At 51.1% G+C, this 18471-nt stretch overlaps 1 protein-coding gene across 4 annotated transcripts; it reads left to right on the top strand.

Moving 5' to 3' along the window:
• The first annotated feature begins 6516 nt into the window (after positions 1–6516).
• On the top strand, positions 6517–17324 carry Slc51a (solute carrier family 51, alpha subunit). Of its 4 annotated transcripts, none has more exons than XM_013513397.1 (11): positions 6517–6707; positions 6793–6885; positions 7324–7546; positions 8356–8450; positions 12234–12388; positions 13036–13109; positions 13476–13634; positions 13913–14024; positions 14272–14418; positions 16440–16545; positions 16969–17324. In XM_013513397.1, exons 3-11 carry the CDS (start codon positions 7509–7511, stop codon positions 17103–17105), a joined length of 1023 nt encoding a protein of 340 aa, XP_013368851.1. In that variant the 5' UTR covers positions 6517–6707; positions 6793–6885; positions 7324–7508; the 3' UTR covers positions 17106–17324. The 4 variants fall into 4 exon arrangements, with proteins under 4 accessions (XP_013368851.1, XP_013368850.1, XP_005383179.1 ...); XM_013513396.1 differs by having other exon boundaries at positions 6517–6654; XM_005383122.2 differs by having other exon boundaries at positions 6517–6654; positions 7414–7546.
• The last annotated feature ends 1147 nt before the right edge of the window (positions 17325–18471 follow it).

Raw genomic sequence — 18471 nt, forward strand, 5'->3', positions numbered from 1 at the left:
CGAAATCCTGTCTCAAAAGGACAAAACAGACCACATGCTAGCTCATAAAACATGCTTAAGTAAATGCAAATGAATCATGCATATAATTAGATCATAGTGCAATAAAATTGGAAATCAATGGCAAAAGAAATCACAAAAACTTTATAAATGCATGGAAATTAAAAAACACCCTCCTGAAAAACCAGTAGGTCACAGATGAAATTAAAGAAGAAATTAGTTTCTACAATTAAACAGTAATGCTAATTCAACATCCCAGAACCTATGGGACACAATGAAAGCAGTCCTATGAGGGAAATTTATAGTGGTAAATTCCCATATCAGAAAAACAGAGTGAGGGGCCGGGGATACAGCTCAGCAGCATAAGTGCCTCCCTGGCAAGCGCAAGTCGTGAGTTTGATTCCCAGTACCAAAAACAAACAAAGAAAGAAAGAAAGAAAGAAAGAAAGAAAGAAAGAAAGAAAAATAGAGTGAGCTGTGCATGGTGGCACATGCCTATAATTTTAGCACTTGGGAGTCTGAGGTAGGAGGATTGCTGCAAGTTTGAGGCCAGTCTGGACTCCATAGCGAATTCAAGACCAGCCTAAATGATGCAGTAAGACACGGTTTCAAAAAAAAAAAAAAGGCAGAGCAAGCTCAAATAAACTAATAGTGAACCTCAGCCCTTCAGAAAAAGAAGAGCAAGTCAAACCAAAATCTCATGTGAGGGAAGAAATTATAAAGATCATAGCAGAAACTAATGTAATGGAGACTAAGGAAACAAAGAGTTGGTTCTTTGTAAGATTAAATAAAATTGACAAACTCTTTGCCAACCTTATCAACAAAAGACTCAAATCTATGCAATTAGGAATGAAGAGGGTGAAATCACAACAGATTCTGCAGAAATCCACAAGATCATCTACTCCTACCTCAAGAACTTATATTCTAATAAGATGGAAAACACAGGAGAAACAGATTCTTAGACACACATGAATTATGAAAGCTGAATCAAGAAGATATAAAAATTCTAAATAAACCAGTGAAAGCTAATGAACTGGAGATGTAATTAAAAAGCCCAGACCCTGACTGACTCACTGCTGAATTCTACAAGAAATTTAGAGAAGACCTAATATTGCTACTTCTCGAATACTTCGTGAAATTGAAAAGGAATCAACACTCCCAAATTCATTCCTGGAAGCAAGCATAACCCTGATACCAAAACAAGAGAAGGATCCAACCAAAAAAGAGAATTATAGGCCAGTCTCCCTAATGAACATAAACACAAAGTCCTCAGTAAGATACTGGCAAATAGAATGCAGCAAATCATCAAGACAATTATACACCATGACCAAGTAGAATTCATCCCAGGGATGCAGGGATGGGTCAACATATGTAAATCAATAAATGTAATATACCATATTAACAGAGCCAAGAACAAAAATCACAGGATTGGAGCCCATGATCATCTCAATAGATGCAGAAAAAGCAACTGACAAAGTCCAACACCCACTCACGATAAAAACCATACAGATAATCAGAATATATGATCTTTATCTCAATCTGATAAAAGCCCTCTATGACAAATCGGTAGCCAATAGCATACTAAATGGACAAAAACTGAAAGCTTTCTTTTTTTATTTTTATTTTTTGAAAGCTTTCATTCTAAAATCAGGAACAAGATAAGAATGTCCACTGCCACCACTCTTATTCTATTTTTTATTTTTTATTTTTATTTATTTATTTTTTTTTGTCTTTTTGAGACAGGGTCTCACTATGCAGATCAGGCCAGCATTGAGCTCACTTTGTAGCCCAGGCTGGTCTCGTACTCACAACGATTCTCCTGCTTCAGCCTCCCAAGTGCTGGGATTACAGGTGTGCACTACTACGCCCAGCTCCACCACTCTTATTCAATATAGTTCTGCAAACATTAGCCAGGACAATTAGACAAGAGAAAGCAATAAATGGAATAAAGATAGGAGAGAAAGAAGTTAAGTGTCATTATTTGCAGATGACATGGTACTCTACATAGAAGACCCTAAAAACTCCACCAAAAGACTTGTAGATTTAACCAAATTCAGTAGCATAGCTGCACACAAAGTCAACACTCAAAATCAGGGCCGGGGATATAGCTCGGTGGCATAAGCGCCTGCCTGGCAAGCGCAAGGTCTTTGTTTGTTTGTTTGTTTGTTTGTTTCCAGTACCGGGAATCGAACCCACGACCTTGCACTTGCCAGGCAGGTGTTGTGCCGCTGAGCTAAATCCCCAGCAAGCGCAAGGTCTTGCGTTCAATTTCCAGTACCAAAAAAAGAAGAAAAACACTCAAAATCAATAGGTTTCCTGTACACAAATAACAAACTCACTGAGAGAGAAATTAGTGAAACCACACCTTTCACAATAGCATCCATTGACTTCCATAGTGTAGTTATCACATTTGCCTGACACAATAGCCTCCAAAACAATGAAATTCCTAGGAACCAATCTAATGCAGGAAGTAAAAGACCTTTGCATTGAAAACTACAGTATGCTGAAGAGGAAGGTGGAAGAGGATATCAGAAAATGGAAAGATATCCTTTGCTCCCGAGTAAGAAGAACCAATATAGTGAAAATGGCCATACTTCCAAAACTGATATACAGATTTAATGCATTCCCAGTCAAAATACCAATAGCATATCTCACAAAATTAGAGAAAGCAATCCTAAAATTTATTTGGAACCAGAAGAGACCTAGAATAGCAAAGGCAATTCTGAGCAACAAAGGCAAGGCAGGGGGCATCCCTGACATGAAATTATACTACAAAGCTACTGTGATAAAAACAGCATGAAACTGGCCAAAAAACAAGCCAAGGATCAATGGAACAGATCGGAAGATGCAGACACAATTCCAAACACACTCAGCCCCTTTTTCTTTGACAAAAGAGCCAAACACCTTCACTGGAAGAAAGATAGCCTCTTTAATAAATGGTGCTGGGGAAACTGGCTTTCCACATGCCACAGACTAAAACTAGACCTGTATCTTCAACCATGCACTAAACTAAAATTGAAGTGGATCAAAGATCTAAATATTAAAACATGAACACTAAATCTGCTGGAAGATAGAATAGGTAGAACTCTTGAAGATGTTAGGGTAGGCAAAGACTTTCTGAACAGAACTTTGATTGCACAGGAAATATCACAAAGAATCAACAACTTGGATTTGATATTACTGAAAAGCTTTTGGACAGCAAGAGAAACCACCAACAGAGTGAAAAGACACTGAAAACGTTTTTGCTAGCTGTTCCTCAGACAAAGGACTACTATCTGAGTCTTTCACTCTTTCTTTCTTTTTTTCTTTCTATCTTTTTTCTTTGAGGCAGGTTATGGCTAGGTAGTCCAAGCTAGCCTTAAACTTACTATGTAGCCCAGGCTGGCCTGGAACTTGTGGTGATCTTCCTGCCTCAGCCTCCTGAGTGCTGGGATTACAGGTCTGTGCACCATGGCCACTACTATCTAAAATGTATAAAGACCTCCAAAATACCAGACCCCCCACCCCAGTTTAAAACACTCAATCTAAAAATGGGCATCTGAAATGAATAGACACTTCTCAGATGAGGAAGTAGAGATGGTAAATAAATATATGGAAAAATGTTCAGCATCACTGGTTATTTGAGAGATGTAAATTAAAACACTGAGATTCCATCTCACCTGGAAAGCATGTTATCATGAAATCAATCAAGAAGAATAAATGTTGGTGGGGCTGTGGGAAAAAGTAACCCTTCTCCACTGTTGGTGGGAGTGTAGACTGGTGCAACCATTGTGGAAATCAGTGTGGAGACTCCTCAAAAAACTAGGATTAGAGGTTCCACTCGACCCAGCTATTCCCCTCCCTGGTATCTCCCCGAAAGAATTGAAAGCATCATATCACAGTGATATATGCACAGCCATGTTTATAGGAGCACAGTTTGTAATAGCCAAATCTTGGAAACAGCCCAAATGCCCACCAACCCATTGATGAAGATGTGGCTTTTTGTATACAATGAAGTACTACCCTGCCATAAAGAAGGATGAACTTGAGACCTTGCTGGCTAAATGGATGCACCTTGAGATCATACTCAAGTGAAATAAATCAGACACACATGTTTAAATACTGCATTATTTCTCTGGTATGAGAAACTAAAAATAAAGGCCAAAATTTATAATAGATATTGGGAAATGGGAAGAAAATGTTCAAATGAGAAAGGGAGTAAGGGAGGGAGCAGAAGGAAAGGAAGGAAGCGACAAGAGAAAAAAGAGAATAGAAGGAAAAAATGGCTGGGTGTGGTGGCGCACACCTGTAATCCCAGTACTTGGGAGGCTGAGGCAGGAGGGTCACCAAGAGTTCGAGGCCAGCCTGGGCTACATAGTGAATTCAAAGTCACCCTGAACTGCACAGCAAGAACTTGTCTCCAAAACAACAACAACAAAGAAAAAGGAAAAAATGGAAACAAAGCTCCTGTAAAAAAGGAGAGGAAGAGCGGTTAAAAGGAGGCGGGAGGGGAATGGGAAAGAAGGAAGCAGCAAGATATGTCATGTACAGGTGCAGATTGCCTATGATGAATGTGACCATTAGGTACATCTAAAATGTACCAATAAAAACGTGGGTGGTTGCTGCGTCCAGTGCAGCTCTCGATGTTGGGGAGGTGGGGGAGGACGGCGAGAGGATGAAGAACAGACAGAAACTATACACTGAAAGCTGAGTCAGACAGAGCTCTCCGGGTGGGAGGAAAGGAACTGCTCAGCCACCACAGCGCGTTTATTTATACATTTAGCTGATGTCAGGTGAAACCCCTTTGCCACCATGGCCAGCTTGTTTTCTCTTTTAAAACTGTTCTTACTGAGATAAAATTCCCCACTTAGTCATTTAAAAATATACCAATCAAGCTGGGTACAGTGATGCACACTTATAATCCCAACACTCAGGAGGCTGAGGCAGGAGGATCACTGCAAGTTCAAGACCAGCCTAACCTATACATTGCCGGGATTCCAGCACTGGAGAGACCGAGGCAGGAGAAATGCTTCGAATCTGAGACCAGCCTGGGGTAAGTAGTGCGTTTATGGCCAACCTAAACTACGTAATAGCAAGACTGCCTTAAAAAAAGAAAAAAAAAATTTTTTTTTTTCCCCAGTACCAGGAATCGAACTTATGACCTTGCGCTTGCCAGGCAGGCACTGTGCTGCTGAGCTAAATCCCCAGCCCCTAAAAAAAAAAAAAATTTAATAAAAGAGAGAGATGTATCCAATAGCTGAGGGGTCTTGTGGGAAACTGAACAAACCCTGTTTTTGATTTCTCAGAAAAGACTGTTTTTCAGAAAAAGCCAAGATGGATGTAATAATATCCTATGATATTATTATACCTTTTGTGAGAAACGTTATGCTTCCCCCACAAGAAAAACAGGAGGGGGAAACAGAACTTTGGCTCTGAAAGTCAATATTGGGCTGAGAGGGCCCAGAGCTGAGGAGAGAAGACCCTGGCCCCACCCAGCCGTCCTCTCTGCCAACCTTGGCAGGCGGGGACTTGGGCGGCCCTGCGCGAAGCTGAGGGCTGCTCAGGAGAGAGGGCAGCTGCTTAGGGACCCGGGAGGGACAGAGCCGTGCCCTTCCTGCCCCTCAGAAGCTGCCCACCCAAGGACACTGTCTCCACGCCTCCCAGACTCTGCTGCTGGCCCTGCTGGCACCGCTGGCCCTGGCTACTCTCCCGCTGTCACCCCTGTCCTGAGGAAGTTTGCCTGTCCCAGGCACCCTGCGATCTGCTCCAGGGAAGTCTAAAGTTCAAGGCTTTTGAGCTCAAGGCCTTTCGTGAGGCAGGATGAATGACCCGGGAATGTTCGGGGAGGCTGAGTCAGCCTGTGCCTGGGTCAGGGTGGGGCTGAGGTCAGTGCCCTGCTTCCTCTCCCTACCTCAGGGGGTGGCTGGGCCCTTGAGACTCCTGGGTCACCGCATTGTCCTGCCCGAGAACTGAGCTTCAGGAGAAGGGCAAAGCTGGGGACTCTGCTCCCCTTGAGAACTCTTCCGAGGTGCCGGGGACCTGGGCACCAGGTCAGCAGGGCTTCCTCTTCTGTGTCTGCCTTCCCAGAACCTGCTCTCCCCACCCTCCCAGGGAACTTTTCCTCCCACCTGAAATGGTCCCCAGGGGTCAGGGATACAGCTCAGTGGCACAAGTGCCTGCCTGGCAAGTGCAAGCTCCTGAGTTCGATTCCCAACCACCCCCAAAACATATATATATACATAAATTTAAAAAATGAAATGGTCCCCAAGCTGAGCATGGTGGACACACCTGTGATCCCAGCACTCGGGAGGCTGAGGCAGGAGCACAACCGTGAGTTCAAGGGCAGCCTGGGCTACATATTGAGTTCAAGGCAAGTTTATACTACAAAGTGAGATCCTGTCTCAAAAAACAGAAAAGAAAATAAGTAAAATTTAAAAAGGTCCTCAAACCTCCACAGAGCCTGGCCCTCTCCACACCCTATGGCCTCTAACCTGATTTCCTAAACTCCCCCTTGGCTTCTTTCCCTGTAAAACGGGAATGAAGACAGACTGTCCTTTAGGAGAGTGGCTGTGGGGTGGATCAGGAGCGCACAACACTTCCCGTCACACCTGGGGCTCTGCATGTGGCTGGCTGATGTGAGCCGGGCCTTATGGCACATGCCGGAACATGGGCACTTGGGTGAGGAATACCTGCAGAGGCAGGAGAATCTCTGAGTTCGTGGTCAGCCTGGGGTACATGTGAGACCCTGTCTTGCTGTGACTTTATTACTCTATTGGCTAAACAACCAAAATCTAAGGAGCCCTTTGTATGTGCCAGGATCCTCGCTGGGAGCCTCGGGGGCAGGAGACACTGGCCCAGCTGAAATTGATTTGGAGAAGGAAGACAGGACAACAGCCAATCAAACAGTTCGTAAGCACAGAACCGGCAGTTTCTAAAAATCTGTCAAACCATTCAGAGGTCTCACTGTGCACCTTTGAAAGGAGCGGCTTCCTCTTGGCTGCGACTTTGGGCCCAGATGTTTGCCCAGATGTTCGCCCAGATGTTCCTGTCACCCACCCACGGTCGGGCAGGGCCTCCCCAGCGATGCAGCCCCCGCGGCAGTTGCGGCCAGGCCTCGACCCAGCCTCCCGCTCAGGGAGTCCTGCTCTGTGTGCAGGGAGGAGGGGAACTTTGTCCCCAGCGACGACGCGGGCGGGAGGAGCCCCGTCTTCGGTCTGAGGAGGAGGATGCAGACGGGGGTGGGCCGGGCCGGGGTGTCCAGGGCCTTCATCCCAGACTGGCCGAAGGGACCACGCCTGAGGGTGGGGAGGAGCCAGTGCCAGGCGCCCTAGGATCAAATTCCTCCAGGCTGAGCTCTGGAGACAGCAGGTTGGCTCGGGAGGCCTGAAGAGGGAGAGAGCCGGAGGGGACAGCTCGGTCAGTCGCCTGCCCCGCCTGGTCCTCTGGAAAAGGCAGCAGCCAGCAGAACCCGGCGGGAGCCACCCCCCTGTGCCTCCACCTGCCTACCCTGCCTGCCCGAGAGACAGCGGACGATGGAACCGGGCAGGACTCAGATAAAACTTGACCCCAGGTAAGCGAGGCCCTGGGCCGGCTGCCCGTTGCTAAGCGATAGTGGCCCCTATCACACTGGGCTGCCCCTCCCTCTCGCCCTATCCTTTGGCTCCCAGCACTCAGAAGAGACTCGGCTGAGTGGCCTAGTTGTGCCCTGGGCCTGCAGAGAACCTGGGATGGGCCGGCCTGGGACCCCTTTGGGGCGCTGGCTCTGCCCTGCAGGCTGGGAAGAGAAAGATCCCAGAGAGGTGGGGTGTGGTGGTGCATTCCTATAATCCCAGTGCTGGGGAGGCTGAGGCAGGAGGATCACTGTGAGTTCAAAGCCAGCCTGGGCTACATGGTGAGATCCTGTCTCAACAACAACAACAAAAAATCCCAGAGGAAAGGTGGTGGAGGTGTGCCAAGAATCACACAGAGCCCCTGGCCGTCAGGGCCATCCCCTGTGTGCAGGGCTACTCTTTCCCAGGGGCCCCGCTGGCCAGCCCATAGGCTCTTCTCTGGGGAAGCAAAAGAACTAGGACTTCTTTGGCCACCGCAGCCAGGTTTGCCCAGCAACTGGCAGCTCATCTTATACACTCACCTGGCCTCGTTCTCCATCCTAAGAAGCAGGTCCCCAGCGGGGGGTGGTGGCACACACCTATAATCCCAGCACTTGGGAGGCTGAGGCAGGAGGCTCTCTAGTTCAAGTCCAGCCTGGGTCATTTAGTGACTTAGTGAGAGTCCGCCTCAAAATAAGAAAAGGCCTGGGATGTAGCTCAGTGCAGAGGCTTGGGTTTGATCACCAGCTTCCCAGCCCCACGGTTCAAAACTCAGATGCCATTTCTCCAGGTACACGGCAGAGCTCGTGGAAGTGCTGAGAACCAATTACAGCGTCCCAGCTGCCTGCTTCTCGTACCCTCCGACGGCAGCCCAGCTCCTGCAAGGTGAGTCTCCCCACACCCCAGGTGGAGCTGTGCACCCCAGCTGGGAGTCAGGACAGCCAGGAGCTGGGGCACAGGGGTCCTGAGCAGGCCGCCTGGACAGCCTGGGAGTGGCCAGCCTCCCATCTGTCTTGGCCATGGTCAACTCCCCAAATGATTCAAGTCCCACAGGGTCCTCTGGCCTGGAATCCCAGCACTCTGGAGGCTGAGGCAGGAGGATCACCCTGAGTTCAAGGCCAGCCTGAATTACATAGCCAGACCCTGCCTCAAACAAACAAACCAAAAACACCCTCCTCGGGAAGGATCCACTGCGCTCACAGCAGTGGTTGTTGTGAGCAGGGAGCTTGGCTTGGTGACCTCATGGCAGAGCTGCTTTTCAAAGTGAAAGGCCTAAATTGGGACTCATTTCTCTCCCTGCAGAGAAAAACAGGTTCCAACGCCCTGCAATACTCTAGCAAATGCTTTGCAGGCATGTTTTGTTTTTCTGCCCTGGCATCCCCGCCTCTGAGCTGTGGAGCAGAAACCTCTGTTTCACACTGTGCTCCCCGACCCTCCAGATGTCCCCTCGAGCGGGCGCTATCAGGGTGCATGGGGCGTGGGCGTGGCTGTTGGCCGGCACAGCTCCGTTCTCCACATCCGGGTCCTTGCGTGTGCTGCCACCCGCCAGGGCATCCTGAGCTGCCAGTTGGTGCGGAGGGTTGGTGCCACGGGGCTGCTCTCCCCAGCTCCAGAGCCGCCTGCTCCGAGGGCAGCAGGTGGCCAAGGCTCCCTCACGCAGGGGACTCTCAGCCCAAGGGACACTGGGCAATGTCTGGGGACAGTTTGGGTTGCCACACTGGAGGCTGCCACTAGCATCTGGCGGGCAGAGGCCAGGAGGCTGCAGAGTCTCCCGTGGCGCCCAGGGCCGTCCCCTACAACAAGGACAGGTGTCACTAGTGCTCAGGTTGAGAAACCTTGCCTGACACAGAGAAACAGCTCTCAAGCTGCTCTGCTTAAAAATGTGCAAAAAGAGCCCCAAGGGTGAGCAAAGCAGGGGACCGTTCTGGGTCTGGCAGTCAGGTGGGCAGAGCAGGTGGGGCCCAGGCGTGCCGAGCGGGTCATGGGCACTCCGAGGGCCCTGACGGTGACAAAATGAGACACAAGGGAGCTCGGTCTGGCCAGATTCAAGGTTGCGGTGGGGAGCGGGGACAACTGAGGGGGCCGGGCAGGGAAGCGGCGCCTGCTGAGTGGTGTACTTTATCCTAGGGCCAAGCGGCGGGCGGGGCTGGGCAGCGCTTGCTTGGGGACGTTAATCAGTAATGGGGTGGCGGGGCCTGGAGAAGCAGGGAGATGAATGAGAGGTCATTGCCCCTCGCCCCAGGGAGAGGAGGCCTGAGCGTGTCCGAGGAGGAGGACGCTGGGATTGGGAGTGCCCGAGAAGGGCTGGAGCTGGTGAACATGTAGAAGAGTGCAGGTCTGGGCTGGGTCAGGCAGCGACATAGGAACGGGAAGCGGAGGATGGACGACGTGGTGAAACTCCCTGCTTTGCTTCCTTTGTAACTGCCACGGTTTCCTAAATCATTATTTCTTAAGTCACTACTTAAGAAAGAGCTATTCTGTTTTTTGTTTCTTTCTTTGTTTTTTTTGAGGGTACTGGGAATTGAACTCAGGCCCTCACACTTGCCAGGCAGGTGCTGTGCTGCTGAGCTACATGCCTGACCCATTGTTTGTTTTTTGAGACAGGATCTCGCTGTGTAGTACAGGCTGCCCTGGAACTCACAGTGATCCTCCTGCCTCAGCCTCCCAAGTGCTGTGATTAGAGTCATGCACCACCACTCCCCACCACAGCCTATACTCTTAACCTCCAGGAAGCAAACATGCAAGAATGGACAAGTTAGCAGGGTATGGTGGCGCACGCCTGTAATCTCAGCACTCGGAGGCTGAGGCAGGAGGATCGTTGCGAGTTTGAAACCAGCCTGGACTACAAAGTGAGCTCAAGTCCAGTCTGAACTGCAGAGCGAGACCCTGTCCCAAAAAGACAAAAAAAAAAAAAAAAAAGGCAATGATCTTTAAGGTAGAGTTTGGTTAATTTTTGCCTACAAAAAAATCTATAAACCCATCACACAGATGAAGATATAAATCCTTTGAGCAGTAACAGAGTTTCTTTGACCCCTCACTGGCATGTCCTGGCAACGCCACTGAACGTTCACCACCGAGTGGACCAAGCTCCCTACCTCGGCCTGGAGAGAGCACAGGAGTCTGGGCCCTGGCTCCCTCCCTTCGGTTGTCGTCCTGTTTCTACGGTTCTCTGTTGTGTTGTGTTTATTTGATGTGTTCTTTCCCATCGCTTCGTGGGATCTCGCCATGGGTGCGTCACCACGCCCTCAACTGTACTTTCCTTGTCGAGTGCTAGGCTGCTCCTAGTGTGGCCATTCTGAGCTGTGCTGCTAGGAACCATCTCGGGGGATTTTAACTACTTGGTTCTATGGGGTGTGTGTCTGAGAAGGGAGTCGCTGTGTCACAGGGTAGTTACACGTTTAGTTTTAATAAACACTGCCAAGCTGGGCATGGTGATGCACACCTGCAATCCCAGCACTCGGGAGGCTGAGGCAGGAGGATCGTTGTGAGTTCGGGACCAGCCTGGGCTACAAAGTGAGCACAAAGCCAGCCTGAACTGCATCGCGAGACCCTGTCTCAAAAAGACTAAAAAGTAAATAAATAAATAAATAAATAAATAAATAAATAAACACTGCCAAATTTTTTGTGGGTACCTTTGTCATAAATCAAGTGAACAAATATATATGAGTCTGCTAATATTTTTTTAAAATATTGTTACACACTCATTGCAAAGATTCTTGATGGTATGCTCATATTTTTCATGTTTATATACTACTTTGTTGGGTGATTGACTTAATATTTCCGATATCATTGGGCATTTGTTACTAATTTAAAGCTGCTAGTCAATCACAGCATTAATAAATTATAAGTAATACGTCATTTTGTGTTTCTCTCGCTGTACTCGGGGAGTCTTTTCCCACGTGCTGTGAGTGAGGTCAGTATTATTTACTGATTCCTCTGCAAGAGCCTCCTCCTATTTTTACTGCCGTTTTTTAAGCAATAGAGATCTTAAACCTGAGCGCACATTGTTTGGTTTTGTTTGTTTGTTTTTGTCTTTGTTTTTTTTCGGTACCGGGAATTGAACTCACAACCTTGCGCTTGCCGGGCAGGCGCTGTGCCGCTGAGCTACATCCCCAGCCCCCTGAGCGTACATTGTTAAAAATGCTTTCCTCCCGTCTGCTGCCGCTTTCTCCTTCTAACACTCAGGAACTGGAACTGTTGGTACTGACTTTGACAGCTACTCGCTCTGCAAATTTGGGGCTTACTCTGATGCTTAGGTGGGTCTTCCCTCTCCAGTGTTTCAGTGAACACACAGTTCTCTTCTTTTTCCAACTTCTCTATTTGATTTTCAAAGACATATCTTTAACACATCTGGAATTATTTTGATGTATGAGAGGTTTTATATGTACGTCTATGATCATTTTATTTTATTTTTTGAGACAGGGTCTGCTATATAGTCTAGGCTGGTCTTGAACTCACCATGGAGCCCAGGCTGGCCTTGAACCCATGGTGATCCTCCTGCCTCAGCCTCCTGAGTGCTGGGATTATAGTACAGGCCTGTGCCACCATGCCTAGCTTCTGTAAGTGCCTTGTGAAAAAGGCATGGAACCAGTGTTTTGAAGTCACACAGCCCATAGGGACAGATGGGTTCCGCTCTCAGCTGACTGGCCTCTTCTTCCTCCGCTCCAGCCCTGGGCCCTGTGGAAATAGCCCTCACGGTCATCATGACCCTCCTGGCCCTGGGCTCGGTGGGCCTCTTCCTGGAGGATGCCATCTACCTGCACAGGAACACTGGCTGTCCCATCAAGCGCAGGACCCTGCTGTGGAGCAGCTCTGCACCCACGGTGAGGCCCGGAGCTGCCCTGGGGCTGGAAGGGGGCAGGACACACAGTATGTCTGCAGGTTCTGCCTGCTGCTGCCTCCTGGGCTGAGGGGCAGAGGGTCAGGGCGGGGGTGGGGATTGGGAGGCCAGCGGGCAGCTCCACTTCCGAGGGTGTGAACAACTGGAGCGCCTGCTCGGCCCAGGGGCACGGCCCCTCCTGCTCCCTGCCACAGCAGCGCTGAAGATCAAGAAGGCAGTCGCTCGCTATGGGGCCGGCAAGCTGGTGGCGCCATGGGCAATCCCGCACTCAGGAGACAGGCAGGAAGATCGCCCAGAGTTCAAGGCCAGCCTGGGCTGCAGAGTGAGCTTGAGCCCAGCCTAGACTATACAGTGAGACCCTGTCTCAAAAACAAAACAAACACAACAGTGCTAAGGCAGGCAGCAGCTCCCACAGTGCACGAGGGAACGACTTGCCCTGGAGCCGTCACCTCGCTTGTTGGTTTCCTGACTTATTTTTCCAATTGCAACTTTTGGTTTTTATTGTGTGTTTTAGTGCCGGGGATAGAGCTGGCCTCGCAGGTGCTGAGCGTGGGCCCTCTGCCCCTGCTCAGGACGCACCCCAGGCCCGCCCCCTCCCCTCCCCTAAGGCCCCCGCCCCTCCGCACGCAGGTGGTGTCGGTGCTGTGCTGCTTCGGCCTCTGGATCCCTCGCTCGCTCACGCTCGTGGAAATGGCCATCGTCGCGTGAGTGTCGGCCCACCCCGGCTCTGGGCGGCAGTGCCGTGGGTCCGCTCCGCTGCTGGGCCTCGCTTCCAGGCCTGTAGTCCCGCTGGTCAGGAATCTGCCCTCCGGCTGTGTGACCCGAAGCTCTTGAGCTTCTGGTTCTGCCCAAGACCTGACTTACTCGGGCACATTCTGTCACCTCTTTGTGCCCATAGCCCAAGCTTCCTTCTATCCAGGTCCCTCTCTCTCCCCTTGGGTCACAGTCCAGAGCGCCAGCCCCATCACCTCCCCCACCCCCACCCCGTCCCCAGTCTCTCTTCTCCAGTGGCAAAGGGGTGTCTCCGCAGCTGCCCCACCAAGGACCTGCCACCTGCTTCTCCCGCCCAGGTTTTACGCACTGTGCTTTTACCTGCTCATGCTGGTCATGGTGGAGGGCTTCGGCGGAAAGGAGGTAGTGCTGAGGACGCTGAAGGACACCCCGATGAGGATCCACACGGGGCCCTGCTGCTGCTGCTGCCCCTGCTGCCCCCATCTGCAGCTCACCAGGTGAGGTGAAGCTGAGGGTGGGAGAGAGGCCGCTGCACCCTGGAAGGGGAAGCCACTCCCCAGGAACCGGTGGGCCGCGGCCTTGCCCCTCTGCCCACGGCGGCTGATGCACTGGAGGTCACACCCTTGGCTCCACCCAGGGCAGGTGCTGGTGTGGAGGGGAGGGGGGCAAGGAGTCCGAGGCTTCCTGTCCCATCCACGGAGCTGGGGGCTGTGAGGCCCGGGCGGCGGGGAGGCGTCCCGGGTGGGTGGGGCCACGTGCCGCCCTCGCCCCGCAGGAGGAAGCTGCAGCTGCTGATGCTGGGCCCTTTCCAGTACGCCTTCTTCAGGATCTCACTGGCCCTGGTCGGACTCTTTCTCATCCCCGACGGCATCTACGACCCAGCAGATGTAAGCCCGGAGGAGGGGGTGGTAAAGTCCAAGATCCCTCGGCACCTTTGGGCTCCAGCAGCCCCAGCCCCAGGGCCCCAGGGACAAGGAGGCTGTGGCCAAGTCGAGGCCCAGGAACTCCAGGGGAGGGAGATGAGGCTGGAGCTGGCCAGTGCTCTGCGGCCTTCTGGTCACTCCCCACGACGCGGGAGAGAAGCCTGAGGAGGTCAGGGCCACTCCCTCCTGACGGCTCCGGGGCTGCCCCCAGATCTCCGAGAAGAGCACCGCGCTCTGGATCAACACTGTGATGGGCGTGTCCACCTTGCTGGCTCTCTGGGCCCTGGGCATCCTCTTCCGTCAGGCCAAGCTGCACCTGGGCGAGCAGAACATGGGCGCCAAATTCGCGCTGTTCCAGGTAACTACGCCGCGGAGGGAGAGCTGCTTCCTAACGTAGATGCCGACGTCAACTAGGGGGAGGAGGCTGGAGCTATAAGAGCTAAAAGCAGGACTGAAAATCCTCCCCTTGACGGTGGTTTCCTGGGAAACTGGGGAGATGATCTCTGCCCTTCTCATTTTCTTGTTGGCCTTCTGTAATGTAGTTTTCAGGGCCGCCATAACAAAAATAGCACAAGCCAGGTGACTGGGAACCACGGGTTCTGGAGGCCGGAAGTCCAAAAGCAAGGTGTGCACAGGGCCACGCCCCTCCGAAGCCCGAGGAGAATCCTGCCTTGCTCTGCTCCCTCCTGGAGGCCGCCAGCCTTGGAATCCCCTGGCGGCTGCTCTCCATGCCGTCCCTGCCTCCGTGGTCACATCCTCTACTTCTGTGACAGCGTCCTGCTGGGTGAAGGGCCACCCCATGCATCATGGGCTCACCTCGACTAATTATATCAGCAGTGATTCTAAAGTAACTGTTTCTAAATAAGGACATCCTGAGGTGCCCGGGGACAGAACTCAGTATCTTTTTGGGGGGATACAATTCAACCCGTAACACATACATGAACAGACCTTCTTACATTTTTCTACCTATTACTGCAGAAAGCCCTGTAATTCATTACCACTGCCAACACTGACGCTCTTTAACCACAGCTATTAACTACCTACACCAGGCACTTTGTATATGTTCTTGTAAATGACCACAACAATCGTAGGAGTCATCATTATCCCTATTTCGGGCAGAGAAACCGAGACCCAGAGACACGCTGAGGATTGCCCTCAGGCGGAGGAGGGACGGAACTAGAACTTAAACAGCTCCAGCGCCAAGCCCCCTTTCTCCTTCTCCTTGCACTGCCTCATCACTTTTGCAGCTCTCAGGAAAAGTCTGCCAAAGGCACACTTGTCTACCTCCTAGGCTTTACACTCTTAAATGCTAAGGTGACTTTTCCGCCAAGCGCAGTGCCGTGACCCACCCTGGCGACCCTCCTCTCTTCCTTCACATCTCCTTACCTCTCACACCCTCAGGCGTAGCTGACCGCTGTTAGCAGGCGGACTTCACATGCGTGCTCGCTGGTCTACACAAATGCCATTCATATGTGAATGTCTAGCACGATGCCTGTCTTCAGCTTTTGTCTTCCTCAACTTTTTTTTTTTTTTTTTTTTTTTTTTTTTCCAGACAGAGTCTTATGCTGTTCAGGCTGGCCTTAAATTCACTGTGTAAATCAGGCGTGGTGACGCAGGCCTGTAATCCCAGCACTCGGGAGGCTGAGGCAGCAGGATCGTTGTGAATTTGAGACCAGCCTGGGCTACAAAATGAGCTCAAGGCCAGCCTGCACTGCATAGTGAGATTTTGTCTCAAAAAAAAAAAAAAAGACAAAAAACAACAAAAAAATTTCACTGTGTAGCCCAGGCTGACCTTGAACTTAGGAAGATCCTTCTGCCTCAGCCTCCTGAGCATTGGGATTACAGGTGTGCACCACCACGGCCAGCTCATCTTTTCTTTTTACTGTCATGAAATAATCGTAGAATTTACCCTCTTAGTGATTTTGAGTATTCGGTCCGGTGGCGGTGAAGACATTTACACCAATGTGCACTATCTGTGGTGAGGGGGTTTTTCACCTTCCCCACCTCAAAGTCTGCGCCAGCTGTTTGAACTGCCCATTGCTCCTCCCCTCCGGCCCCTGGCAGGGCAGTTTCCAAAGAGCTTTCAGTTGCGGCCCATGTTCTAGGTACTTGGACCAGATGGACTTTCCCTGCCTCAGTCACCCGCCCTTCTCACCCATTAGTGGCCATTAGTGCCCATGGTTAAGAGTGGCGGCAGCTCCTTGCCAGCGGCTCTAGTAACACATTGGGTAGAAGACTGTACTTTGCTTAAATATTAAAACTCCACATGTTGGCAAGCAAGCGTGAGCCCCAGCGCTCCGTGACCCAGGGACCGAGGGGCAGGCGGGCAGGAGCGCGAAGGACTCGGCCCTCGCACAGCGCGCCTCTCCCCGCTCGCAGGTGCTCCTCATCCTGACTGCGCTGCAGCCCGCCATCTTCTCCGTCCTGGCCAACGGCGGCCAGATTGCTTGCTCACCTCCCTACTCCTCCAAGATCCGCTCTCAGGGTGAGCGCTGTGCAGTGGTCGAGATGTGGGTGGGTCAGAGGAGAGAGGCTTGGAACAGGTGGACCTCACCTCCGCCCTCAAGGGGCAAGGGGCCGAAGAGGTCCACGCAGGGCTTCCGGGGCTGTGGTCCCACAGCAGCCTGCAGCCAGGCTCGACGGCCGCCCCAGGAAGCCAGGGGCCCAGGCCTGCGCTGCTGAGAGGAAGGAGATCGCAGACTGAACACGCATAGGAAAAGCGGCCTCAGACTGGCCTCAGATCAGAGGCTAGGGAGCCACATCCGGGTTCTCGCTCCACCACGAATCTGCTTTGTCATTCTGAGACGTGGGTCCGTGGAGGCACCGTCCCTGGGCGCACTGGCCAGGGCTGCTAGGGGGCTGTCCCACCTGCGGCCTGACACATGACCCGCCCCATCCCACCCCGCAGTGATGAACTGCCACCTCCTCATCCCGGAGACGTTCCTGCTGACTGTGCTGACGCGGAGGTACTACCGAAGGAAAGACTACAAGGCTGGGCATGAAATTTGCTCATCTGCAGCCATGGACATGAGCTCGGAGGCCTGAGGGGCGGCCCAGACCGTGGGGAGATGCTGCACTCGCAGGAGAGCGCAAGGTTTCACAGCCCCCAAACCCGACCAAGCAGGCGAGCACTTCCAGTGTCGGCCACCAGGCCGGCAAAAACCAGGCTGGGGATGGGAAGGTAAACTGTGTGATATGATGACATTATTGTGGATCTTGCCCAGGAAGGTATTTTAAATTTTATAATAAACAACCAGGACAAAGCCCGAGAGTCTGTAACTGGGCACAGGGCACGCTGCTTCTGTGGGTGTCCCCATCACCCTGCCTGTGTGTTGAAAGGTCAGCGAGAGGCAGGCAGGAAAGTGGTGGGTGGGTAAGAGCGGGAGGCTCTGGCCGGAAAAAACCGCACACCGAGTTTTCCTTACAAATGTGTCACTGGGGCCCTGACAACAGGCCGGGAGGAAGGGAGCTTCCTTTCAGGAATCACTAAGCTTTGTGAGTTTCTGTGCCTGGCTGCAAAAGGAAGTGTCCAACCATATGGACGCTGCTGGTTCTGAGAGAAATCAGGATGCAAACGCAGAGGAACTTAAAGTCCAAGGAAAACTCCCAGGTCATAAGACACACACACGCGTGCATAAAACACACAACTGGAATGCTAGGTAAAACCACATTGCCTTTATTTGGCTAAATGACAAAAGCCAACGTAACTCTGAACAAATGAATCACAGATGGGAACAATGCTATTGAACCCACTGGAGGCAAACTCCCCGCGGCCTTGTCCCAGGCAGGCACTGTGCCCCGGCCGCGGTTCTCTCCGACACTGTCATCCCTGCAGGCAGGATCCTCCGTACAAAATACCCACCAAGCCCTCTCGGTGTTTCAGTCATTGCCTCCCCAAACCTGGGTGGAAGGCCCGCTTCAACCTAAAGGGACGCGCTCTGGGTCATCCTGGTTAATCCCAGTCCGAGTATTAACATAATACTTTGGCAGACAGAAAAATCTTTCTTCTTTTTAAGACAATTAATGTTTAATGATATAACTCCCAAGAACATGTTCTGCTTATCTGGAAAAATAGAGGCTAGGGACAACTCTTTCGCCCATGACAATCTATGAGAGAAAACAAGAGCCAAAAATATAACCTTTAAAAATACTTACATTGGTAAGCCTTTAAAATGCCACTAGTTGTAAAACACTATTAAGGGAGCTTGTAAAAAAAATTCCTCTTTCCCTGTATTGGTTCAGCTTCTGGTGAGCATCCGATGACAGAAAACCTAGAAGCGATGGCTTTTAGGGAATGAAAAGGAAGCAGCAAAATGGAATGGACTAGAGGGATGTGGAACAGGGCGAAGAAGGCAACAAGCTCCAGGAAGGAAGGTGCCCGCAAGTGACAAGTAACCCAGAAATGGAGTGC

The sequence above is a fragment of the Chinchilla lanigera genome, unplaced genomic scaffold (assembly GCF_000276665.1).
Source record: "Chinchilla lanigera isolate Chin_1 unplaced genomic scaffold, ChiLan1.0 scaffold00019, whole genome shotgun sequence".
Taxonomy (NCBI): domain Eukaryota; kingdom Metazoa; phylum Chordata; class Mammalia; order Rodentia; family Chinchillidae; genus Chinchilla; species Chinchilla lanigera.

What these genes read in the sequence shown, in the direction of transcription:
- Slc51a (XM_005383122.2), top strand. Translation starts at nt 6,597, where the DNA reads ATGTGGCTGGCTGATGTGAGCCGGGCCTTATGGCACATGCCGGAACAT. An exon ending in GCCGGAACATGGGCACTTGG is followed by an intron (nt 6,655 to 6,792) that starts GTGAGGAATACC and finishes TGTATGTGCCAG; the next exon opens with GATCCTCGCTGGGAGCCTCG. An exon ending in CAGATAAAACTTGACCCCAG is followed by an intron (nt 7,547 to 8,355) that starts GTAAGCGAGGCC and finishes CCATTTCTCCAG; the next exon opens with GTACACGGCAGAGCTCGTGG.